Source organism: Leptopilina heterotoma, unplaced genomic scaffold (assembly GCF_015476425.1).
Source record: "Leptopilina heterotoma isolate Lh14 unplaced genomic scaffold, ASM1547642v1 Lhet_54, whole genome shotgun sequence".
In the NCBI taxonomy this organism is placed as follows: Eukaryota; Metazoa; Arthropoda; class Insecta; order Hymenoptera; family Figitidae; genus Leptopilina; species Leptopilina heterotoma.
Window position 1 is genome coordinate 6622202 of NW_025111118.1, and position 27666 is coordinate 6649867.

At 29.0% G+C, this 27666-nt stretch overlaps 3 protein-coding genes across 4 annotated transcripts; all 3 read right to left on the reverse strand.

Annotated features, from left to right (window-relative positions):
* Positions 1 to 2027: 2027 nt before the first annotated feature.
* Positions 2028 to 3257, reverse strand: LOC122508530. The gene has a single exon (XM_043621944.1). The coding sequence runs from the start codon at positions 3255 to 3257 to the stop codon at positions 2028 to 2030; it is 1230 nt and encodes a 409-aa protein (XP_043477879.1).
* An 11472-nt stretch (positions 3258 to 14729) lies between these two features.
* On the reverse strand, positions 14730 to 17629 carry LOC122508531 (formin-2-like). The gene is made up of 4 exons (XM_043621945.1): positions 17608 to 17629; positions 16241 to 16354; positions 15986 to 16145; positions 14730 to 15123 (listed from the first exon to the last, which is right to left on the reverse strand). Exons 1-4 carry the CDS (start codon positions 17627 to 17629, stop codon positions 14730 to 14732), a joined length of 690 nt encoding a protein of 229 aa, XP_043477880.1.
* Positions 17630 to 18960: 1331 nt separating this feature from the next.
* LOC122508475 (kinesin-like protein KIF3A) lies at positions 18961 to 25743 on the reverse strand. Of its 2 annotated transcripts, none has more exons than XM_043621850.1 (9): positions 25563 to 25743; positions 24565 to 24983; positions 22992 to 23182; positions 22764 to 22903; positions 21854 to 22051; positions 21149 to 21543; positions 20390 to 20807; positions 19808 to 19933; positions 18961 to 19302 (listed from the first exon to the last, which is right to left on the reverse strand). In XM_043621850.1, exons 1-9 carry the CDS (start codon positions 25575 to 25577, stop codon positions 19162 to 19164), a joined length of 2043 nt encoding a protein of 680 aa, XP_043477785.1. In that variant the 5' UTR covers positions 25578 to 25743; the 3' UTR covers positions 18961 to 19161. The 2 variants fall into 2 exon arrangements, with proteins under 2 accessions (XP_043477785.1, XP_043477784.1); XM_043621849.1 differs by having other exon boundaries at positions 18962 to 19302; positions 24565 to 24986.
* Positions 25744 to 27666: the final 1923 nt, after the last annotated feature.

A 27666-nucleotide genomic window follows, 5' to 3' on the forward strand; every position in this document is an offset into this window, starting at 1 on the left:
GAGATACCGCGCATGCGTTGTGGGTAGTGGGAGTGGGTGGTGGTGGGTGGTGTGGTAAGGCCCAGTGCGCAACAAAAGTGCGCGTACGGTTAACGCGTTGAGTGAGTGAAAGTTCCATGCGTCAGACCTGTCTGTCTGACTCTCACAGCTTGCTTCACTAATACTATAGCACCATAGGGATAAATGTATTGTCCAAAAATATGTAAGCAAGTTTCAACTTGTCTTTTTCCAAGATAACAATAGTATTATTTGAAAATCTTTAAACAAGCTTCAACCTGCATCTTGAATAGAATAAAGAGTTTGTCTAAAAAACCTTCAGACAGGTTTTAACTTGCCTGCAGATATTAACAAAGACATTCCTTAAGAAACCTTTTAGTGACGTCATTTTATGCGAGTTTGAACACGTCTTCTAAATGTCTCTTCTTTTGAGGTAGTTGCGTGCGCAGTCGTTAAAGTGAGGGTAAAAGAGTGGGAGTTGAAGAAGAAGAGTGGGGGTTGAAGGGATATAAGGTAGGTTGGAAGCAACGATTCGACACTTCTATTAAAATTTCCAGCAGTAGCAGCAACAGTATTATCAGTATCAGCAGTACCAGCAGCTACAGCATCTACAGAAGTATTAGCAGTACTAGTAGCTTTAACAACTACAGCATCATCTTCTCATTTGATAGGTAAATTTCATTTCTTTAATAAAAACATTTTGTATTCCAAATTAGTTTTTTAAATTTAATATTAAAAAATCAATCTTTTATTTCTTTGCTTACAGATATTAAAACAATGGACTTCCAAAAAGTCAACGCCACTGGTCGCATGGAGAGATTTCTACCAACGAAGCCGCTTTCTGAATTGACTGTAAATGAGTTATACAACGTAACTAAAATAAACAAAGTGCAGACGAAATATGGTTCTAGGATTGTAGTAGACCTGGATGCTACATTTACCACTTTTCTACCGGCAAGGTTTTCAAAACTATTTGAAGATGACCCTACCTCCTTCACAATGATGGAAGAAGCCGTGCAATTGGAAAAGTTGCGATTAAAGTATATTGGTGGTAAATTTAATGTTATTGAATTTGAATAAGAATAAATATTATAAGATTACACTGTAAAAAGTATGTAAATATTTAAATGCTTATAATAATAAAAAAAAATTACTTTTAAATTTCTTCTTTTATTATTCTACCTTCATATTTTAAACAATTTTTTAAATAATTGTATTTTATATAAGTAAATTTTTATTAAAGTTAAAGGAAAAAAATGTTTCAAGTATATAATATTAAAGGAGTAGGTAAATCAAGAAAGAAAGACAACATTTTTTAAAATTATAAAATTTATTTATTCATATGTATATAGAAAAATTAAACTTATTACAATAATGTTTCATAATTTTCATAAAATGATTTTAAATTAGTATTCACATCATCATCATCCACTTCGTCGATACCATTTGAGAAGTTTCTCAGTTCACTCGTTACATTCAAAAACCAATTTCGAAGCTTAAATATATTGTTTACTGCACAATTTTCAGTTTGTGTAATATGATGTGTACATGTAGGTGGTAATAATTCAGTTTTAATATTCTTAAACGCTGGACAGTCAATTTCTTCTAAATTGTATACATTCATTAAATACTTTTCTAACCACTGTTTTTTTTCATAACCTTTAACATAGATAGTTTTTGCTCCTCGTAATGCATCTTGTAAAATGGTTCGCACTTCATCGTAACACACATCTCCAACCATCCAAGGGATTGAATGATAGTTGTTTGTTAACCACAGGTTTTCACTTTTATAACGTCCAGGTAGAGAATTCCAAGCACAAGGTGGTTCAAAGAGGTAAACTCTTGGTTGAGCATCTGCCTCCAGAGGAACTATAGCCAACTCTTTGAAAATAAACTCATTGCAGGGTTTTTTAAAACCTTGAACGTCTACTATGAACTCCATTTTAGAATAGAAATGAGTATCTGCTTCAGAAATATGTCTTATATACTTCTCCACTTCACCCCCACCACTTTGTTTCCCTCTCCACTCCTTATAACTTTTTAATAATACCACTGATTGGTTTATACTGAACTATACGATCATGTATGACGAGACAATATGCAGTTGTATCAGCAGGCATATTTTCTCTAGCTTCAAATTCTAAACGTACATCGACTGAAGACTGCTTTAAAAACTCATTTTGTTTCGAACAATCAATAACAATTAAAGGTGCTTTTGATTTAAAAGTATTAATAGCTAAAGTAGGTTCTGGATCTTTTCCATAATAAGAAGATTGAAAATTAGCATACATATCATATAATAAAGAATACTGATTTTGATCAAAATTTAAATTTAAATTTCCATAAGGGTAAGATTGTGAGTTCAAAAAGAGTTTCACATTTGTAATATTACAATGATCAAAGTAACAGGATGTATTTTTTAGTTTATTCTTTCTTCCAGTTTGAAATCCAACAATTACATATCGTGGTTTCTCTAATTGAGATGAAGATTTGAGTTGCCACATAATTCTTGAACTTTCTGGAAGTAAAGGATACTCATACATTTCCCACGATCGGAAACTCATAGAAATTAATGGATCCTTCTCAATAAATTTTAATAATTTAATTTTATTACTGTCAGATGGTAAAATATATGGTACTAACCATTCAATTTTATTAATTGTAATTTTAAATTCTTCATTATTATCAAGATTTCCTGTTTGAATAACAGCATTTAAATCATTTCGTGATCTTATCAAAATGAGTTCATGTTTAGCATTTACAACAATTTTCTTATAATCTTCAGCAAAACCGAAAAGCATACTAAGTGGAATTGTTACATTAAAATAACCATCTTCTATAGTCATTTTTAAATCCAAAGCAGAATATTCAAAGACACCTGCATTTCCAACACGTATAAGTTGTGAAGGAGTTAGTGAAACCAGGTTTTTTATAGTTGAAGTATAACCAACATATTTGCATCGATCAATCTCGATACCATTTAATTCATAACGAATTTCATCAAATAAGTAGGCTATAGCATTGTTAATGAGATCAACATTTTCTGTTAAAGTATTTCCATCATTCTTTGTCAAGCGTCCAAATATATGTAAGGAACTGCTACTCGGTAGAATAGATAAATCCTGATTCTGAACTATAATCCGAATTTCATCACTATTGTTGAAAGATGATGATGCATATGGTTGATGACTATGAATTTCATAATTTGCTATAGATTCATCAAAATTCACTTGAGTTGGAATGCTGAGAATTTCCTCCATTTTTCTTATAACAACGACACAAAATGAATAGATAGAATTTTTCACCTCTCTTCTGCTTCTTCTTCTTCTTCTTTATTTTTAATGTCTGATTCGTAGACCAAGTTTCTTCAGAAATATTTGATTCTGAGGTGTTAACACCTTGCGAGTTACATTCACACTGCTTTTCTTTACACATGTTGGTTCACTTTTATAACTACCACCAACTTTTCTTTTTTGATTGTAAATAATTCCCATTACACTAATTTTATATGTAAACGTATTGTTATTGTCTCTCCTCTAAAATTGACTAAATTACCGTCCTGATCAACTATACGCAGCTGAATATTATATATTGTCTTTACGGTGACTGGATAGTAAATGACATTATTTGGAACTTCTATGATTTTATATCCAGTAGGAACAGAAGGATAAAATTGATGTATTGTATGTACTTTCTTTCCATTAATATATGATCCTGTTGTAATATTACACTCAACACGTATAGCATTCACCTTCATTATAGATATAATTGAATCAGAAACATTAACTGTATTTGCTCCAAGAAACTTGGGAGAAAATCCAAATATTTGTCCTATACCATTTTCTTGTCTGAAGTCAATTTCACGATTAGATGCAATTGTACAGTGTAATGTATTTGTATCAACTATCACTTTTAAAACAAGACCAGTGCCTCTTATTCTATGTTCAACATGCTTTTTAATATCTTCGATTTCATAACTACCTGTAGGTATTTCTACATGGAAACCATCTATATAAAATGTATTAGCACCCTTATCAATGTTGGGAATTGAGTTAAATGTAAGAAGTTCAACAAGACCAAGTACATAATTTTTGTTAGGTGATAGTTCAATTGGTGGAAAGTATGAAGCCTCAAGGGTTGAAGTATTCCCCGATAATGTGAGAGTAATAGAATCATTCATGTTGAGCGTCTAGTTGTATACTGAAGCTTGAAATTTTTTACACATTTTTATATAGCATAAAGTTATTCTTCACTATAAGTTGATCACATAGAAATTTAAGACATAAATGCCCACATACAAATGTATCAAAATCTTGATATCTTTTATGATTATATTTTATACAGCTACCAATACCTAGGTAAACAATGAGATCCAATGGTGGTGAAAGATTACCAAAGCTGTCAAAGTATTCGGTTTCATTGTTCACCTTTTTATATGCAACCCAATGAGTTCCAGGACCTTCTTTATTATCAAGATTTATTATTGCTGATTCATATTGTAATGGCCCTCCTATGGGTAATTCATTTCTCATAAAGACTCCTCTAAAATATGGTATTTTTAAATTTTTAGAATATTTTAGAAGATCATAATCACTTAGTGCACGGTGAGGTAGCTTCAATATTAGTTTTTTGAAATTTTTTTCTTATTATTTAATCCTTTGCCTTTGTATGGTTGCATATAAAGGCCAAGTCCTCGTTGATATGGTTTCATATATAAGCCTTTTCCTAAAGCAATGGATTCCATAGTATGATTATGTCGTTGAGCTTCTGAAAGTTCTTTCTTAGCAACATTAGCTTCATTTACAGCTTTCACTATACCGCTAATTCCACCACTAAGTGCCCCTAAAGCACTCAGTCCAGCAAAAATTGGAACAAGAGGTAAAATACCACCAACTTTTGAGGGTATAGGAAGAATTCGAGGTGATAGAATCTTAGATTTACCGCCATACTGTTTTATAGCCTTTCTTGCACCAATCATAGCAGTTCTAATTGCATTTAAAGAGTTGTTATTAGATTTCATTGACTTTTTAGCAGCATTAACAATCTTCTTTAAAGTAACATGTTTTTTAGAAACAACCTTCTTACTCTTCTTCTTCTTCTTCTTCTTTGATTTCTTTGTTTTAATCTTTTTATATTTCTTATTAACTTTTATCCCCATCCCAAATTTAGACTTGGCTTTCATTATATTAGTTACCGCTAATGCAACTGCTTTTTCACTTAATTTAGCGTCTTTAGAAACAACCCGTTCCCACGCCTTCTCAGCAAGTATTTTATCTGCAGAATTTCTTATAGACACATCTTTATCTTTTGAATAAGCTATATCATGATCTTTACAAGCTGCATCTAAAGGGTTTATACCAGAATCACCACGTGCAAGACGTTTTGCTAACTTCGTACCAGGTCCACAATATTGATAACCCGGAAAATGAAACTCGAATGGTAATTTATTGATTATAGTATTGAGAAAACCTTGACCACGACAAGAAATTTTTTTATTATTCTTTCTCACTTTATCATGAGTAATCATTCCTCACTCGACTGTGGTTCACAACTAACTGATTGGATACAGCTATATAAACGCTATATTTATACCTATACCTTCAGTCGATTTCAAGATGCGGTTTAAAGTACAAGATGTTCAACTCCCAATAGTGAATGTTGATAACCTTCTTCCAAACAAGGATGATGGTGTAAAACGTCATGGATGTTTATTTTCAAACAGCATTCGTGCAGCTTTTTGTGGACCATCAAATTGTGGAAAGACAAATGCTCTTTTGTCTTTAATCATACATCCGAATGGTTTAAGCTTTGAAAATATATATTTATATTCAAAGTCTTTACAACAACCAAAATATCAATTTTTAGAAAAAGTTCTCAGTAAAGTTGATGGTATTGAATACTTTCCATTTAGAGAACATGAAGAAGTGGTTTCACCTAAAGACGCTAAACCAAATTCAGTATTTATTTTTGATGATATTGCTTGCGAGAAGCAAGACAATGTAAGAGCATTTTTTTGCATGGGTAGGCATGTCAACGTTGACAGTTTCTATCTATGTCAGACATACGCCCACATTCCCAAACATCTTGTTAGAGATAATATTAACTTACTAGTACTTTTTAAACAAGATGAGAGAAACCTTAAGCATGTTTATAACGATCATGTAAATACAGATATGACTTACAATCAATTTCGTGATTTATGCTCAACATGTTGGAATTCTGATAGATATGGGTTTGTTGTTATAGACAAAGACCGAAATTTAAATGAAGGAAGATATAGAAAAGGTTTCGATTGCTTTATTCAGTTATAAGTATCTATTGGTTTACAACTTTCATTAGTATAATTTTAGACATCAATATATAAACATGTTTCGAAAAGAACGAGAAACGCTTCATGAAATAGCAAAAGCAAGTGATGCTATACGCAAGAAACATCGTATACTTAAAAGTGGTAGAGAGACTGCAGAAAATATATTGAAAGAAACTTTTCAACCATTAGTTACTCCATTGGAGAAATTGGTGAATAGAAATTATAATCCAATCAAGAGTGAAAATGTATCAAAAATAAAAAAGGAAGAAGAAGAAGAAGAAGAAGATGAAGACTTTGAAACAACATTCAAGACTGCTGTTAGTGATGATGATGATGAACCATTTGATATACCTACATATAATAACTATACATTTGATGATCCTATATCTGAAGTAGAAGATTTACAAAATATAAAAAGTAGAAATATAATTGATGACTTATCAAATCAAGAGTACCAAGATGTTATACATGAGCAAAACGATATGTTAAATGATAATTTAACAGTTCAAGAGTCTTACGAGCAGAATACACAACAACAACAACAAGATTCCGACAAATTAACAAATAAATTTATAACATTATTGAATAAAAATAGAAAACAATATTTGGATATGGTTTACGGAGTGCGGAAAGTTAAAGATAGAGGTTTCATGATAGGTAATACAGAAATTAATTTTGATGGTCCTCTCATAGACTTAGGTGGAAAGAAAAAATATACTAAAACAGATGGATTACTAGAACTTTTATTTAGAGAAAAACCTAATGAAGAATCTATAAGTTCAGATGATTTAGCCAACTATAAAGAAATATTACAAGCTACTAATGCACATAGAAGGAATTATAGTCCAAATAAACCTATTCGTACAAACAACAGTTTTAAATACACAAATGTTATTGCAAAGCTTTATCAGAAAACTGGAGAATCTTTACAGAAAAAGAATTTATTACCGCAATCTATGTTAGTGAAAAAAGAATCATATTCAGACTACATCTACTGGGATGATCCAAATGAACTTGTTGATCGTTTACGATTACTTATAGCATCACGACAAGCTGGAAATCCGAGTCATAACAATGAAATTATGAGTATTATTGAAGAATTACGTGAAAGTAAAATTATATATTAAGTATGTGTATATAAACTTTGAATCAGTATTGTGTTGAGTATTGATGTATTCATATATACCTTAAAATGGATGACAAAAAGTTAACAGTTGTCACAGAATTACATAGACAAGCTAGAAGAAATTATCCACGTCGTAAAGTACAAATGCGTGGTGTGGATGAAACATGGCAAGCAGATTTGGTTGAAATGATACCATATTCGAAAGTTAACAAAGGATTCAAATATATGCTTACTGTTATAGATATATTTTCCAAGTATGCATGGGCAGTACCTGTAAAAAGTAAATCTGGGAAAGATGTTTCTACTGCTATGAAATCTATACTCAAAGATGGACGTATACCTAAAAATTTACATACTGATAGAGGCAAAGAATTTTATAATTTAATATTTGAGAATTTAATGAAATCATATAAAATTAAACTGTATTCAACATATAGTAATTTGAAAGCTTCAATAATTGAAAGATTTAACCGAACACTAAAAAATATGATGTGGCCGCAGTTCAATTTAAGAGGAAATTATAAATGGGAAGATATATTACCATCTCTAATTTCAAAGTATAACAACCAGAAACATCGAACTATTGGTATGAAACCCAAGGATGTCAGGAAACAAGATGAAAAAAAATTATTGAATCACATCTCAAAACAGAGGAAAATTTTAACTAAAAGAGCAAAATTCAAAGTTGGCGATAGAGTTCGAATAAGCAAGAATAAACATATTTTTGAAAAAGGATATACACCAAACTGGACAACTGAAATATTTACCATCTCTAAAGTTAAATCAACAAAACCAGTAACATATAAGTTGAAAGATTATCAGGATCAACCCATCGAAGGTGGTTTCTACGAAGAAGAAATTTCTAAAGTGAAATATTCAGATATATATCTCATAGAAAAATTTCTCAAGAATCGTCGTGATGAAGTCTTTGTAAAATGGTTAGGTTTTGATAATTCACATAATAGTTGGATAAAAAAATCAGACATGTAATAGTTTATTATCTTTTCTGAAAGTTAAAGTTAACTTTTAGAAAAGTTAAAGTTAACTTTTGGAAAAGTTAAAGTTAACTTTTAGAAAAGTTAAAGTTAACTTTTGGAAAAGTTAAAGTTAACTTTTGGAAAAGTTAAAGTTAATTTGACTGGTATCATAGTGTTCTTTTAATACAAAGATTATACTTTTTGCTACAATATTTATATTAAGAACACTATGATACCAGTCAAATTGAAGTTAACTTTTGGAAAAGTTAAAGTTAACTTTTTGAAAAGTTAAAGTTAACTTTTTCTTATTTAAATATTTTTTATATTGAAATGAATGTATACTTACTACGGACCGTGACTTAACAGGTTACAACTTGATTTTGAAGGGTGACAAATGTATTGTCTAAAAATTTGAAAGCAAGTTTCAACTTGTCTTTTTTCCAAAATGACAATAGTATTGTTTGGAAATCTTAAAGCATGTTTCAACCTAAATCTTGAATAGAATAAAAATATTATCTAAAAAACCTTTAGACAGGTTTTAACCTGACTGTAGATGAGAACAAAGACATTCTTTTAGAAACCTTCAAACAGGTTTTAACTTGATTTGAAGATAGAAAAAAGTTAGAAATGGTTTAAGAATTTATTTTTACTTGTGTGAGTTATAAAGTTGGTATTACTGTTATAAATTTAATTTAATAATAAGTTAATATAATATTGAATAATATGTAAGCTAATTGTACAAGGTTTTATTAAATAAAGTAGACATAAAATTGGCAACAAATTTTTTGGTTTATTAATAATCTTCATATTTCACCCATCCAATCTTTTACAATATATAATACTATAATATAAATAAATATAACATCTAATATATAAATACGTAGAATATATATAAAACAATAAATACTTAAACTTCTAACATCACAATATCATTATTATCACAATCATTTTCATCGTTTTTGATTTTATAATGTCCCCAAGCAAGAGTATCTGTACTGTTTTCTAATAAATATCTTTTATCATCATAAGGACTTAATGCTATTTTTCTTTGTTTTAGTGTATATACATTGTGTAGTTTTGATCTTATAGAATATTGTACTCTAGTTTGTATTTTAATGTTCTTTAAGCAGTATACATAATCATTGAAAGTAATAGATTTTTTCACAACTACCGTCTTGACACCTTTTGCTTTTTTCATAGAATCTTCTCCATCTACACGAATACTATACATTTTACTTCGTAAGCCAACAAATTCTGTTATTATTCGTCCATTACACTCATCTTTCATGAGTCCTAAGACTTTTTTATTAGCTTGCGGAATTCCATATATATTATCAGCAGGATAGTCAGATGTATCAAATTTACAAATATCTGCTTTCATATCAGAGTAGATATCTGTACATTTAATTTTATAAATAAGGCTGTCAGTGTCAGTGTAGAGCAATTTACAATTTTTACCATACTTGTTTCTCATATATTTATAATGAAAATCATACATTAATGTTTTAGATATGTCCAAAACGCTAAGTCCAATATAGATGGGTTTGTTCATAAGCACTTCCGTTTTGTTAAGCTCCACAGCAACCAAGTTTTCATTGAAAATAGCTCGTGTGTGGAAGTTTGGCTTTGAAATAAGAGCTTCTGCTCCATACCTACCCTCCCATTTTGTTACAAGTTTTACATCAACGCGTTTTCGTACATTCTCCATTGTCTTGCCATAAACTGCATTGTTCATGAGTTTGTAAAGATTTTTTTCAAACTCATTTTTTGCATCTGTTCGCATCTTGGTATTAAAATCGATATACTTCTTCAACCATGGAGATTGTTTAAATTTTAAAACTCGATGAATTTGAGTAAGTTTAAGACCACTCTCTATTGCTTGTTTAAGTGCACGATAATGGAGAATATACTTTTGTTTTGGTAGGAGGGTAGTGAGCAATTTCTCTTGTTTTGATCCAGGTGGCTTTGAGTGTTCTGGACAAAATGGTAAGTCACTATGACTTTCATGCAAATCATTTGGATATTCTAAATCAACTTCTAATATATAGCCAAAATTTGAATCATTACCGATATTAAAGTTAAACGATCTATCTACATCTTTTACCCACTCAAAACCACCATAGGGAAGTGCTTGAATCATAGCCCAACCATAAAGGTTATTAGCATCTAAATATACGATATAAGATGAATCTTCATTTTCATTATAATTTTTCATATAATGATTATTGGCATGAGCATATCTGTTTGAACATTGGCTTATACCTCCTCTAATACCACTTTCAACAAACATAACCATGTCAATATCTGTAAGGAGTTCCAACTCAACCTTTGTACATTTTAACATGGCATCCCAACTAAGTCCAGGTGTTGTATAATAATAAGCTGGATCTAATTTATATGCTTTAAGACATTGGTCTCTGAAATTCTCAAAAACATCTGCGAGTAGTAAAATGTCAGTTTTCATATACAAATATACATACTCATAGAGATATTGACAATTAAAAGTAGACCAAACCCTTTGTGCATGATGATAATCTTCATCGCTTATATGAGAATCATTTAGGGTACTATAAAATTTCTCTTTTGGCGGTAGTTGTGTCTCATTTAATTTCAATCTACTGTCTAAATACTCATATGGAAAAATTCCTTTGCGTGTTAATAACTGGATCTTATTAACATCATAAGACTCAAATTCGGAATGTACTATTTTATAGTCTGACAGATATGAAGCCAATTTATCCAAAGATGATGCCATGAAACGAAATGAGTCAATGAATTTAAATTTTATACTATTTTCTGGGAGGTGTTTTGTGAAGCTAATATATTTCTCTTTAGTAATAGGAAGGAGATCAATTTTACCTTCAAGCTCATTCGCAATAGCTTCTATAATGAAATGAGCATCATAACCACTCAAATTATGGAAAACAACAGGAATAGTATGTAATTCCTGATAATTTAGATTGCAATACTGATGAGCTACACCTCTGTATTTACCAGTTAGGTGACAATGATCCCTAACCTTAATCTGACCCTGATTAATCGCTTGCTTACAAATGTGACACTTATTACTTATTCGAAAAAGATTCTCTTGCTTAGCACTTAAAACTTCCATCGGAATGATAGTTTTAAATACAGGTTCAAGTTGCTCAGCAACTTGCTTCAATTCACGAGCAAACCATTTCGCTGCATTTTCTTCATCAACGGGAGATGCTTTATATATAGATTTTGTATTATTACATCTTTGTTCATTACATTTGAGATAATATCCAATACTTAAAAGTTTATGATTTTGAATAATTTCTGTATTACCTCCCATAGATGAAGAATCTGTTTTAGGAAGTAATAAGCTTTCGCAGTCTGCATATATGATAAATGGAGCACGCTCCTGATTTGAAATGTTTTTAAATTTGAGTATATTTTTTTCTGGTTGCGGTAAAATAATTTTCGTTTTATTTAAATGTGAACAAGTTAATGTATGTGTAGAAAGTTTATCTTGACTATGAAAATAATGCAAACAGCGATCGCAAATATACTTCTTATGTTCTTGTTGAGATAATTGAGAGCTAACAAGTCGTGATAAATTTTTAATCCAAACATAATGATATTTAGTTTTTGCTTTGTCCACCTCATGATTATTGTAATTGTCTTGAATTAATAAAAGGTTAACATGCTTTTCTTTTTGATTGAAGTTATATGTAGTGGAACTACATTAAATTCATCATCATTCTTTGAACGTTTGTTTCCTTTAGGAATTTCAAGACCATATACATTAATAGAAATAGGGTTCTGTTTTTCAAATTTTGGAATTTGAGAAACATGAACAGGGAAGTTTATTCCCTTAAAATTTAAAACATTTTTATATTTTATATAACTTTTACAATACTGGGATTTTGTAGTTTGAGGTGGATAGAGCGCGGAAAGTATCGACCACTTTAAGCATTCATTATCATTGTTATGAACATTAATGCAAGCCTTTTTTGCTTTAATTGATTGAGGTAAATCTATAAAAGAACCAGCCTTCAAGGGGTTGAATTTACTGAAATTTACGTCTAATCTCTGAATTGAATCAAGTCGCCAATTTGAATCTTTTTCTTCAAAATCTTCACAGAGGCGTAGCGTTATTTGTTTAATATTTTCATTATAGAAGTTATCTAAATTAGTTGTAGGAAAAACTTCTTTTGTACTCGCGGTAAAACTTTTTAAATCAAAAACTATTGTATTGTCAGGTAGAACTTGTTTATACTTTGCTTGAAAAACAGTGTAAACTTTTAGTGGCCCTTCCCTTAAAAATCGTTCTACCTGATCTTTGAAAACTGAGTAAGCATCATCTAAGAAATCATTAGTGTCTAAATGTGATATATTTATAATACTTCCGTTTTGAAGTTTATTGTTAAAGGCCCTGTCAGTAACTACCCATTTAATTTTATCATTTGAGGTATCTAGTCCAGCTCCCTTTTTCATAAGTTTATGTAGTTGGTATTCATAATATTTTACTTGTAATAGCAAATTTTCAATCCTACTTTCATGATTTCTCTCAAGTATGCTACGTCGCAAGAACTTTGCTATAATAGCAAGATAATTTTTACACTTACTATGCCATTTAAATGCGCTTATCAAACGATCATCACGATCTGTTTTAGATTTAATTGATTCCAATTCACCAGGAATAGTATTAAGGAAAGTTTGTGAGTTTGTACAAATTTCATTAATACTGTCTTGGGATACTACTCGGCGTGCTCTTCGCGATACTCTTGCATATGGGTTTCTAACTATATGCGACATGGTAATAAAAAATAAAAAAAAAAAGCAGAAGCTGAAACAGATAAACAGAAAAATGACGTCCTCAGCTAACAGTTGTCCACAGCTAACTCTTCTTCTGTAGTGTCCTCAACGGTAGGAGGAGGAGGAGGAGGATGAGGAAAGAGTCTTTGAAGATCTGTAATACATTAAAATCAATTGTAATAAGTAAAAAGAATTGATAATATAATGATATGCAATATATACAATAAAAAAAACCTACAGAATCGAAATAAACAGAATCGAACGTCTGCGTTAACTTCTGCAATGTTCATACAAGACAGGCTGAAGATAGGCTACTGCTAATACAACGACCGCGAGCCGGTTGATTGATACTGCTAATACAACGACTGCGAGTCGGTTGACTGATACTGCGGTGCAACTGCAATGGTAGGCTGAAGACAGGCTACTGCTAATACATCGACTGCGAGCCGGTTGATTGATACTGCGGTGCAACTGCAATGGTAGGCTGAAGACAGGCTACTGCTAATACAACGACTGCGAGCCGGTTGACTAACAAGACAGGCTACTGCTAATACAACGACTGCGAGCCGGTTGACTGACACTGCTGCAACTGCAATGGTAGGCAGGAAGGCGGCAAGCAGGCGGCAGGCAACAGACAGGCACGAAGGTAGGCGTCAGGCAGGTTGAACGGCAAGCACCAGGCAGGAAGGCAGGCTCCAGGTAGCAGGCTGAACGGCAAGCACCAGGCACGAAGGCAGGCTCCAGGTAGCAGGCTGAACGGCAAGCACCAGGCACGAAGGCAGGCTCCAGGTAGCAGGCTGAACGGCAAGCACCAGGCACGAAGGCAGGCTCCAGGTAGCAGGCACCAGGCAGGCAGGAAGGCGGGAAGGCAGGCTCCAGGCAGGAAGGCAGGCAGGCAGGCAGGCAGGCAGGCAGGCTGGAGCTGGAGATGTTGCTGATGGTGATTCCTAAAACAGAATGACGGTCCCTGGCTCGGGAACTGCCTGAGGTAACCTTTCTCCCTACCATGGGTCTTACTCCCACTCCTGTAACTTCCCCCACTAACAGTTCACCCACTATTGCACTACCGCCGTAGACGGAGAGTATTGAAAACATGATGAACTAAGTGGAAGGTAAAGTAGAAATCCATGGGTAACATCTGTAGTTGTATCAATGAAAGATAAGTTTATCTACAAATGGTAATTTTATCATAGTATGGAAACATACCTATAGATGATAACTTATCTGTTGATTAACCTACTGTTAAAGTCGACTTATTCATTTAAATTTATTTTAAATTTTTTTTAAATATTTTGAAATTATTTTATTTATTTATTTTTTTTTAATTTATTTATTTACTTCAAAACATAAAAGTTAAATTAAATTGGAGGAAAAGAATGTAACACATTTTTTTTTCATTTACAGACACTCATACTTTATTAATAATAGTTTAAATATATTTTATTTACAAAATATACAAAACAAAATAATTAACATATGTATAAAAATTAAAAATAAATAAATATATATATATATATATATATATATATTATTTAATTTAATTATTCCAACGTAAGGGACGGGTTTGCTTTCTGAGTGGAGGAAAATAGGGTGAATACTTTGGGGAGCGAATGGGGGACAATAATTTTCTAGGTCTTAAATGAGGTGGAGGTTCGCTGTAGCATATTAAATCAGCTGTTGATGTAGATGTTGTTGATGTTGACGATGGTGGTGATGTTGGGAGTAGTGGTGGTAGTGATGGTGATGGTGGTGGTGGTGGTGGTGGTAGTAGTAGTAGTAGTAGTGGTATTGGTAGTAGTAATAGTGTTAGTGGTGATGGTGGTGATGGTGGTAGTGGTGATGGTAGTGGTGGTAGTGGTGGTAGTGTTGATGGTAGTGGTGGTAGTGGTGGTAGTGTTGATTGTGGTGGTGGTAGTGGTGGTACATCCCACCTATTCCAGACAATTTTTGGAATATTTTCATTCCTTCTTTTTTTATTCCTGTTTATTAATAATTTATATAGACGTTGATCATAAGTAGGTCCTTCTAGAAACCATACATGGGTTGATGGTAAGACATCCCACCTATATATGATTCTATATGATTTTTGAAATTTCTGGTTTATACTAAGTGGGTGGTGGTGGGTGGTAGTATTGGAAATATGTATATAATAGAAAAAAAGTAGGTGGGTGGGGGGGTGGTGGTGGTTAACTAAGTGCAATGTATTTTACATAGGTGAGTGGGTGGTGGGAGGGGGTGGTATTTGCATATTCTACGTCCAAAAGGGGTGGATAGTGGGTGGAATTTGCATAAGCTAAAAGGGTTAACTAAAATCAGGTACTCCACCAACGGGTGGTAAATTACCGACATATACCCTACTAACGCCATCTAGTGACAGAAACTTATACCCCCACCAACAGCGGGTAAATTACCGATACATACCCCACTAACGCCATCTAGTGACAGAAAATTATACCCCCACCAACGGCGGGTAAATTACCGATACATACCCCACTAACGCCATCTAGTGACAGAAACTTATACCCCCACCAACGGCGGGTAAATTACCGATACATACCCCACTAACGCCATCTAGTGACAGAAACTTATACCCCCACCAACGGCCGGTAAATTACCGATACATACCCCACTAACGCCATCTAGTGACAGAAACTTATACCCCCACCAACGGCGGGTAAATTACCGATACATACCCCACTAACGCCATCCAGTGACAGAAACTTATACCCCCACCAACGGCCGGTAAATTACCGATACATACCCCACTAACGCCATCTAGTGACAGAAACTTACAGGTCTACTACAATCCTAGAACCATATTTCGTCTGCACTTTGTTTATTTTAGTTACGTTGTATAACTCATTTACAGTCAATTCAGAAAGCGGCTTCGTTGGTAGAAATCTCTCCATGCGACCAGTGGCGTTGACTTTTTGGAAGTCCATTGTTTTAATATCTGTAAGCAAAGAAATAAAAGATTGATTTTTTAATATTAAATTTAAAAAACTAATTTGGAATACAAAATGTTTTTATTAAAGAAATGAAATTTACCTATCAAATGAGAAGATGATGCTGTAGTTGTTAAAGCTACTAGTACTGCTAATACTTCTGTAGATGCTGTAGCTGCTGGTACTGCTGATACTGATAATACTGTTGCTGCTACTGCTGGAAATTTTAATAGAAGTGTCGAATCGTTGCTTCCAACCTACCTTATATCCCTTCAACCCCCACTCTTCTTCTTCAACTCCCACTCTTTTACCCTCACTTTAACGACTGCGCACGCAACTACCTCAAAAGAAGAGACATTTAGAAGACGTGTTCAAACTCGCATAAAATGACGTCACTAAAAGGTTTCTTAAGGAATGTCTTTGTTAATATCTGCAGGCAAGTTAAAACCTGTCTGAAGGTTTTTTAGACAAACTCTTTATTCTATTCAAGATGCAGGTTGAAGCTTGTTTAAAGATTTTCAAATAATACTATTGTTATCTTGGAAAAAGACAAGTTGAAACTTGCTTACATATTTTTGGACAATACATTTATCCCTATGGTGCTATAGTATTAGTGAAGCAAGCTGTGAGAGTCAGACAGACAGGTCTGACGCATGGAACTTTCACTCACTCAACGCGTTAACCGTACGCGCACTTTTGTTGCGCACTGGGCCTTACCACACCACCCACCACCACCCACTCCCACTACCCACAACGCATGCGCGGTATCTCGCGAACGCTTAGTCCCTTGCGCTTCTCTATATGATTTTTGAAATTTCTGGTTTATACTAAGTGGGTGGTGGTGGGTGGTAGTATTGGAAATATGTATATAATAGAAAAAAAGTAGGTGGGTGGGGGGGTGGTGGTGGTTAACTAAGTGCAATGTATTTTACATAGGTGAGTGGGTGGTGGGAGGGGGTGGTATTTGCATATTCTACGTCCAAAAGGGGTGGATAGTGGGTGGAATTTGCATAAGCTAAAAGGGTTAACTAAAATCAGGTACTCCACCAACGGGTGGTAAATTACCGACATATACCCTACTAACGCCATCTAGTGACAGAAACTTATACCCCCACCAACAGCGGGTAAATTACCGATACATACCCCACTAACGCCATCTAGTGACAGAAACTTATACCCCCACCAACGGCCGGTAAATTACCGATACATACCCCACTAACGCCATCTAGTGACAGAAACTTATACCCCCACCAACGGCGGGTAAATTACCGATACATACCCCACTAACGCCATCCAGTGACAGAAACTTATACCCCCACCAACGGCCGGTAAATTACCGATACATACCCCACTAACGCCATCTAGTGACAGAAACTTATACCCCCACCAACGTCCGGTAAATTACCGACATATACCCCACTAACGCCCTGTAACTTACCCTCGCGGTCGGTAAGTAGGAATCTACATTACCGATATGTCCTAGAACCGGCATAGCTATACTACTGAAAAATAAATATATAAAATAGTAAATTTAATAAACTGGCGACCTACTGCCAGCCCGACCCACTAAAACCCGTAACCCTTCTTTTATTATTATTATTATTAAAATTGTTATAATTATCATTACTATTATTATTATTAAAATTATTATAATTATCATTACTATTACTGTTATTATAATTATTATTATTATTAAAATGATTAATAGTTTTCTAATACAAAAATTAATTATCTAGTTATTATTAAAATAAACACTTGAGACCTAAGGGAAAAAAAGTAAATTATTTATTCACAACAATAAAAACAGATTTTAATTTCGATTTACAGGTTTATTTACGAAAAAAGAAAATAAATATACATAATAATAAATACGTGAATGTATAAGAGGCTTATCCCCCACAATTAAATGTTACACATTTATTACCTGATAATTTGCATAAAACTAAAAACTTATTATAATTAAAAAAACCATAAAAACAATTTTTTTTTATCACAGTGTACATAATAAAATGCGAAATAATTAATCACTTCTGGATATTATATAACTAAGATACAAATAATTAACCATTATCAGCATTAACAATAAAAGGAAATGATTGCGAATATTATTTAAAAATACCCTAAAAAATCACCAGAGGAAAAATATTAATCAATTAATCATTTTCCTGGCATTTGTAACAAAAACAAGACCATCTCATTGTTAATAATAAAGTAATGAAATAGACAAAAATCTTTTTTCGAAAAATGTTTTTTTTTTTTTGTTTATTGAAACAGAAAAAAATTATTTTTGTCATTTCAAATATTTTTCTCTCTCAATATATATGAAGGCAAAAGGAATCGCACAAATAAATGCAAAATTGCCATCAACTAAAGATGTTACTAATAAAATTTATAAACACCTTCACAATATGTATCTCCTTTTGTCTTAACTTCAACTGTACAGCCAACAGAGCACTAATATTGTTATTTTTTTCAAATATTCATTTTCTAAAATAATCACGATTTCTTTCCCCAATGGAATAAAACTTAAATTCTAAAAATCTTTGGTAAAATCATACTTTAAATTTGCAAAATAATAGCCAACTACACTTTACATCTACATTTACGTTTAAAAGTAAAAAATACTCTCAAGAAAAGTAAAAAATACTTTCAAGAAAAATAAAAAACAAACTCTAAGAAAATTTAAAAAAAAAAAATAAATTAAGAAAAGGAAAAAAAAATCTTAAAGAAGAAGGAAAATTTAAATGAATCAAAAAGAAAAAATTAAAAAGAAAAATACAAAACAAAATTGTGCCTTAAACAAAAAAGTGCTTATATAAAAGTTAAAAAAAAAAGAATTTTTTCCATTAAAAAAAAAATAACAAAAATTATTTTATAGTATTGCAACCATCGATAGAATTAATTATATTCACTCTATAATTTTTTCTTTGTTCGAAAATTTAAGAGTTATTATATATACTATAAGCAAAAATATTCTCTAAAAATGCATATCTAGTGATTGTGAAATAAATAATTTTTGAATAATTATTGAAGAGGTGTTCGTCGATGAGCCGTAGTCGGTCTCGGGACTCCAGATCGACTTCTATTTCTTTTTGGCGGAGCTAAATTCGTTTCCGACTCAGTATTATACGAGAGGAAAATATTCGATAAATCCGGAAGTGTTTGCTGAAAATTTTCAAAAATTTCAATGTCAAACAAGAAACAACAAAGAAAAACTATTTGAAAAATATAATAAAATTTTTGTTCATTTCAATATTTTCTTAATTATAATAAAAACTATTTTTAAAAAATATATTAAAAACTATATTTGAAAAATAATAAAATTTTTGTTCATTTCAACATTTTCTTAATTATCATAAAAACTATTTTTAAAAAATATATATTAAAAACTATTTGAAAAATATAATATGAATTTTTTGAAAAACATCATTAAAAATATTTAAAAAATAAATAAAAACTATTTGAATAATAAAAAGAACTTTTTCAAAAATAAATAAAAACTATTTCAAGAATATAAAGAAAACTATTTACAAAATATATAAAAATTCATTAAAAAATATGAAAACTATTAAGAAAATTTAATAAACTATCAAATTCATATGAAACGTAATTCATATATTACGTATAAAGAATACGTAATAAATATTTTAATTTTCTAAACCGTAATTACGTCTTTATTGGTTCCAACTGCAGGTGCGGCTTGTGCTTTTCTCATATTATTTCCAGTATAAGCAACGCACTTTAGTTGCCATTCACCAATGTCCTCATTCCAATGGACATATCTCTCAATCATAGTCTGAAACAAAATTCAAAATCAGAACTTCGAAGAAAAATAAAATAAATAATTAAAAATAACCCAAAGAAAAATTTTATTTAAATTAAATATAACTTGAGTTAAATAAAAGTATATTTATTTCAGAGCCAACTAAAGTTATTTATTTGTTTTGGTTTCTAAAGAAAATCTATTTGAAACAAATAAAAAATCTAATTGGCTCTGCGTCATCTTTTTTCTTTTTCCCTGGGGTATTATTTTCAAACAGAATACGAAAAGTATTCGTAATAAAAATTTTAAAAAAATTTAGTAATAAAATAAAAGAAAAATATAAAATAAAACCACAAGAATATCTAATATAATAAAAAATATTACATATTAATAATAAAAAATAGCCTTATTTATTATAAATAAAGAAATTCCCTTAAAAAAAAAACACAATGAAAATATTTTCAGAAACAAAAATATTTCCCAGAATACCTGATATTGCGCGGGAATATAACTATTTAGAATAAGTTCCTGCAATTGTAATTCCCTTCCAATGCCCCTGACACATTCCAAGAGTCCTTCCATTTCGCGTTGATGCTCCTCTTGTAAATCGGAAAGTTCAGCTTTCGCTGACAACAACATTGTCTGAATTCTCGCCAATTTTTTTGTTTTACCCGCAGCCTCTTCCTGTAACGATGAATACTTCTCCTCAATATCAATTCGTTCAGCTTCCTTTTCCTCAATTGCCTTCTTCAATTGTTCCTCACGACTCTTTCTCTCCTCTAATTCAATTGCCGATGCCGCCAGTAATCGCTCTTGCGCCTCAGCTTTTTCCAATAAATTCTCACCGCCAACCAGAATTTTATTCTGTAAATTCTGCATTTTTTCTCTTAACGCCTCCTTCTCACTCCTGGGTAAAAAAAAATTTATTTTAAGACAATTTTTTTTCTCATTAATTTTTAGATGAACATTTCGATAATTAAATTAGTTAAATTTAATTATCGAAATGTCTTTTAATTTTTGATTATTTCTTTATTATCGAAATATTCCTTAATCATTTAATTATCGACAATTTTTTAATTATTCGTCTATTTCTCAATTTTAAATTATCCAATTTTAAAATTATTTAATTTTATTATTTTAATTGTTATTTTTGAAATATTTTCCAATTTGTCAATTATCGAAATAAAAGAGAAAAACTTATATAAATAAAGTATAAGAAAAAACATTTCTCCAAACAAAAAAACTTACTGTGTGCGTTTAAGTTCATTAACATCGTGATCGTCGGAAAATTTGTCATCTTTCTCAGCCTTATCAACTTTCTCTCCATCTTCAACTGCATCGTCGAGTTCCTCCATTGTCATCATTTGACTCCTACGATGTCGTGATTTTCTCTCCCTTTTCGACTCTCCACTACCATTTTCTTCAGACTCGTCAGTTTCCACTTCAGTATCAGAAAGTTCGCCAGAATTTTCCTCCAATTGTTTTCGCAATTGTTCAATTTCAACTTGAAATTGCCGAAGAAGAGCATCTTTTGGATCCTCATTCACTCTCGCTCTGTTCTTTATATTTTTCGCTCTATTCGCATATCGCAATGTACTTATAGTCTCGTCATAATTTAAGTCCGCTGGACTGATATTTGCGCACTAAAAATCAAATATTTTAATAAATATAAATATTTTTTTCATTAAAATAATAAACATTTTTTTTAATTAAAATTTAATTTATTTATTCATAAACGTGCTCATCCGGTTTATTTATTTTTTTTATTTATAAACAAGACGAGTCCGTTTACGAATAAATAAATAAAATTTTAATAAAAATAAATTTCCAATATTTTAAATTTGAAAAAATCGAAAATGTAAATTCAAAAGATCAATAATGTTTTAAAATTAAAAAATCGAAAATAAGAAAAACATAGAAAACATTAAAATTATTCTACAATAAGATGTTTACCATTAGAGTTTTCGAATTACCACCCAGGGAATCTTGCAGCAATCTTGTCAACTTCGAATTTCTATAAGGCACATGGGAACTTTGACCATCGACAAGGGCGGAAATAACATTACCTAATGTTGAAAGTGATAAATTAATTTTTGTCGCTTCCCTCAAACGAACTCCACTTGCTTTCGTCTTGCTCTGACGCTCAGAACCCTGGAAAATGAAAATACAAACTAATTTCGATATTCTTGAAAAAAAACCAGTATTTTATTTTAATTCAAGATAAACTAAAAAATTAGTTCAAGAAAAACTCTAAATTACTAACTATTATTAAATTTAGTAATTTAGTTAAAATTAAAATCAGAATTAATTTATAACAAAATAATTAGCTATTAGTTCATAAATTAAGAAATTTAATCAAACTAATTGAAATTAAAAATAATTTTTATTTAATTTAATTTATTTTAGACTGAAAAAAAATTTAGTTGATTCCAATAACCGATTACTTGTTTATTACCAAATAAATATTTACTTAAAGCGAACAATTTTTATTTAAATCAGTTAAATCGTATTTGCTTCAATTACTGAAATTATTGATTCAAGTAAATATTTATTTGCAGAAAATAATTTTGTTAGTATAATTTTCAATTTTAATTTTATTAATTTAATTTAATTTAATTTAATTTAATTTAATTTAATTTAATTTAATTTAATTTAATTTAATTTAATTTAATTTAATTTAATTTAATTTAATTTAATTTAATTTAATTTTCCATTTGCGATTAAATTCAATTACTTTAATTAAATTTAATTATTATTAATTTATTTTAATTGTTTATTTGATTTAATTTCATTTTAAATATTATTTAATTTTCTGTCTTAGTCAAAAAAATATTTCTGTGTTAATTTCAATGTTTCCACTCACAGCCAAATCAACCAAATGGAGTTTTCCCATTTTCACATGCTGTTCACCATCCTCACCAGGTTGACTAGATTCCACGGTAATTGAAAATATCGCATGTGATCTCGAACTCGAAACATTCATTGCTGTCGCTCCCACCACACCTTTAAACAGAAGACAAAAAAAAATAAAGTAAAATGAAAATTTATTGCGATAAAGAATTTAATAAAATTAATTCACTGAATAACTTACGATTTTTGTTGCCAAGTGTCATAATTCTGTCTAAATCATCGGCATTATTAACAACGTATCCACTTAAATCTTTAACAAAAACTCCAATATCTGGCCTCTCTTTCACTTCAAGTCTTGTATTCTGATCCTTTCCCAGCAAATCTCTAACTTCCTCATTATAAATTTCCAAATAAGTAGCTCTCACTAGGAACCTGAAATCAATAAAAAAAAATATAAAAAATTGACAAAATATTAAATTAATTAAAGATAAAATAATTAATTATTTAAATAATGAATAACAAAATTTTATTTTTTATATACAAATTTTTCTTTATCGCATTTTCTCTCCAAATAAGTAAAAAACTTTTTATATAAAATTTAGTATTTATTTTTTTTTGTGTACTGAAATAGAAAAATACTAAAATAGAAAAATACTAAAGTAGAAAAATAATAATGCAAAATTAATAAAATACAAAATTACAATTTAAAAATATTAAAATAGAAAATTACTAAAATACAGAATTACTAAAATACAAAATAATTAAAATACAAAATTACGACAATTTAAAAATACTAAAATAGAAAATTACTAAAATGGAAAATTACTAAAATAGAAAATTATAAAATACAAATAACTAAAGTAGAAAAATACTAAAATAAAAAATTATAAAATACAAAATTACTAAAGTAGAAAAATAATTAAATACAAAAATTAACAAAATACAAAATTAGTAAAATACAAAATTGCTAAAGTAGAAAATTAATTAAATACAAAAATTAAGAAAATACAAAATTACTAAAGTAGAAAATTAGTAAAATACAAAATTGCTAAAGTAGAAAATTATTTAAATACAAAAATTAAGAAAATACATAATTACTAAAGTAGAAAAATAATAAAATAAAAAAATAAAAAAACAAAATTACTAAAACACAAAATTACTAAAGTAGAAAATTAGTAAATTACAAAATTGCTAAAGTAGAAAATTAATTAAATACAAAATTACAAAAATAAAAAATTACAAAAATACAAAATTACTAAAATAGAAAAATAATAAAATATAAAAATTAACAAAATACAAAATTATTAAAATAGAAAAATAATAAAATATAAAAATTAACAAAATACAAAATTACTAAAATAGAAAAATAGTAAAATATAAAAATTAACAAAATATAAAATTACTAAAATACAAAATTACTAAAGTAGAATATTAGTAAAATACAAAATTAATAAAATACAAAATTAATAACATACAAAATTACTAAAATACAAAATTACTAAAGTAGAAAATTAGTAAAATACAAAATTTCTAAAGTAGAAAATTAATAAAATACAAAATTACAAAAATAAAAAATTAATAAAATACAAAAATTAACAACATTCAAAATTTCTAAAATACAAAATTGCTAAAGTAGAAAATTAATAAAGTGAAAAATTAATAAAGTAGAAAATTAATAAAGTAGAAAATTAATAAAATACAAAATTACAAAAATAAAAAATTAATAAAATAGAAAATTACTGAAATAAAAAATTACAAAAATAGAAAAATAATAAAATAGAAAATTGTCAACAAAATAAAATTTAAAGACATACTTTTGATTTTCATCAGCCTTGGCGATGTGACCGAAAATATGGGCAAACGTATTTGGAATGATACCGCGTAATTGTGGCGAAGTTTTTGCCCCGGACATTGTATAAGTTTTACCGGTTCCCGTTTGTCCATAGGCAAATATTGTTCCATTGTACCCTTGCAGAACTTTATCAACAATTGGCCGTGCGGTTTCATTGTAAATATCAACTTGACTCGTGTTTGTATCAAAAACTGCATCAAATGAAAATACTTTTGGCGGCTCTCCATGCGTTGCATTTGTATTTTCAACTGTTATTTCGGCATTTAATGTATCAACTTTCGTTATTATTTTGCAATGTTGTTCCAATTCTTTGCCATGTAAAGGACGAACACGTACGACAACACGGACATTTTCAATTTCGCCGAGTTCAGTCGTATTATCCTGCTACCAAAAAGAGAAAATAAAATCAAAATTTTATATATTAAAAAAAATATATTAACTGCTATAATTATTAATTTAACATCCTAATAACAATAGAAATCGAATACACGAAACAAACTTATTTTTTAAACTGGACTAATCGAATATAAAAATATACAAAAAAAATATCTACAATCAATTTTTAGAAAAAAAAAAATATTTAAATTCTTGTTTCAAAAATAATCGTTTCGAACTAATTATTATCGTAAAATAAACTTTACCCTCATAAATAAATTTATTTAATTTCATTTGATCCAAAATAATTAATAATTGATAATAATAATAGTAATAATTAATCATTTATCAAATAATTTATCTATTTTCAAAAGTCTAAACCAATTTAATATGTCAAAAGTTTAAGAAAAATTTTATTTTTCCCCTTATTACAATGACTAATAAACATTATTTACCAAATGACGCACACATAAACTGACAGATAGAGAACTGTCAATTTTTGCATCGAAATAGACAAAAATTATACCCGCAAGCCGATTAAATACAAGGGAAATAAATGTTGAGAATTTAATTTAATTCACTTACCGCAGTTCCAGGCATCGTTGAATTTACTATAGACACTAATAAAATGCACAAATTCACTGCATAGTAATAAAATTTTCTTTAAAATTCCGAGGGAATCGAGGGATGAAAAAAAGTAGCTTCAAAAAAGAAGTACAATTTTTAGCAGACGACCCCATAAACAAATGGATCGATGTTTCCAACGACACGAATGAAACATTTTGTGAGAAAGTGGCGAACCTTCGAGACAAAAATTTCAATTCACCGTCGATAAAATCATTCACTTTGTTATCATTGTTATTTAAAAAATATTTATATAAACAATTCAAAAACAAATTTTTTTCTAAATCTAAAAGTCGTGAAAAAATAATATAAAAAGAGTCACTCTTAATATTTTGCGAAAAAAAGTTTCACATTTTTTTTTTTTTGCGAATATTAAAATTATCCACAAATTTTTTTGGTACTAATTCATTGAAATAATGTTAATAATAATAATAATAATAATAATAATAATAATAATAATAATAATAATAATAATAATTACAATAATTGGAAGAATATTAATAATATTAATAATAAAAGGAATGATAAAGTAAATAATTATATAATAATGATAATATATAATAGTAATAATAATAATACCTAATAATAACAATTAACTGTTAAATAATATTAATTTTCATTCTCGACAAGTTCTACCTACTGATAGTTTTGTCATTTTTGTTTGTTATAAATTTAAATAATAATAATTGTAAAAAAAAATTATAAATACTTAAATATAAAAATTAATGTTAATAAAGCTTTAATAACTTAATAAACAATACAATATAATCTTAACATTAAGAATAAATATTGCAACTAATTATCATTTATTGTTTTCTAAATTTAAAATAGTAAAAATTCTTTCTAATTTAAATTAATGACTTTGTATTTTGCAATTAGTTAAATTATTTTACTAATAAAGAGTAAAAAAATTTATTCTTATTCATTAGTAAATTTTATGATATTCTAAAGCAAAAAATCAATCTTAAATTTTAAATTAGTGAAAAATTTGTACTATTTTAATTATTTAGAGAGTAAAAAATATGGATTTTTTACAATCAACTCTTTAATTTTTGCTTTCTGTTGCTGGTGAAAAATTAATTTCAAAATAAAAAAAACTAAATCAAAATTTAATAGTTGCTATTTTATTTTTTTTTATTAATAACAAATTAAATTACACTTTAAATCTGAATTATTGAAATACCGCCAACTTATTCAAATAAATAAAAATTTTTATTAATTTTAGTCATATTTAAAATAACTTTAAGTAAAAAATTTTATAAACGAAATTTGCACAAAATCAAATATTTGATTAGCAACGAAGAACATAATATTAAAAAAAATTATAATTATTCTGCAAATTAAAATGTATAATATTAATTATAATAAATTATTTTTGATAATTAACTATAATAATTTGAATGTTCTTTCATTCATTCACTTTTTCTGTCCCTCACATTCTGAAGATTTTTATTTTATAATTAATTCAAAATTGTAATGACAAATAGAAATCATCAGAATTTTTTTCACTTCATCTCATTAAAATACTGAAATTTTGTTAAATATTATGTTTTATCAAATTGAAATTATGCAAATTTTTGTTCTTTACTTCTAAACAAAAATAGAAAATTGTTAAACAATTGTGATTAAGAAATAGAAAATTTTTTTATTTTTGTTTATGAATCACAATTTTTTTAACACAATTATTATTTTGTTTTAGAAATAGAAGAAAAATATTTGCACAATTCCTATTTTTAATCTTTTTTTTTAACAGGATTTTCCATAGGAATTAAAACATTCGAAACTTTCAAATTCAAACCTTTTTTAAATTAAACAACTTATATTTTTTTGGGATATTTTATTAAAATTGTAGATATTAAAAATCATTGAAATTAGAAAATTTTTTGAAAATAATTGAAATTAGGACAAGAATTTTGTTGACATTTATGAAAATAATTGAACTTTGGAGAAGAATTTTGTTATTTATTAATTTATTTAAAGATAATTAGGATTTTTACTAGAATTTTTTTCAAATTTTAAACATAACTGAATTTTATTTCTTTTAAATAATTGAATTTTTACTTTT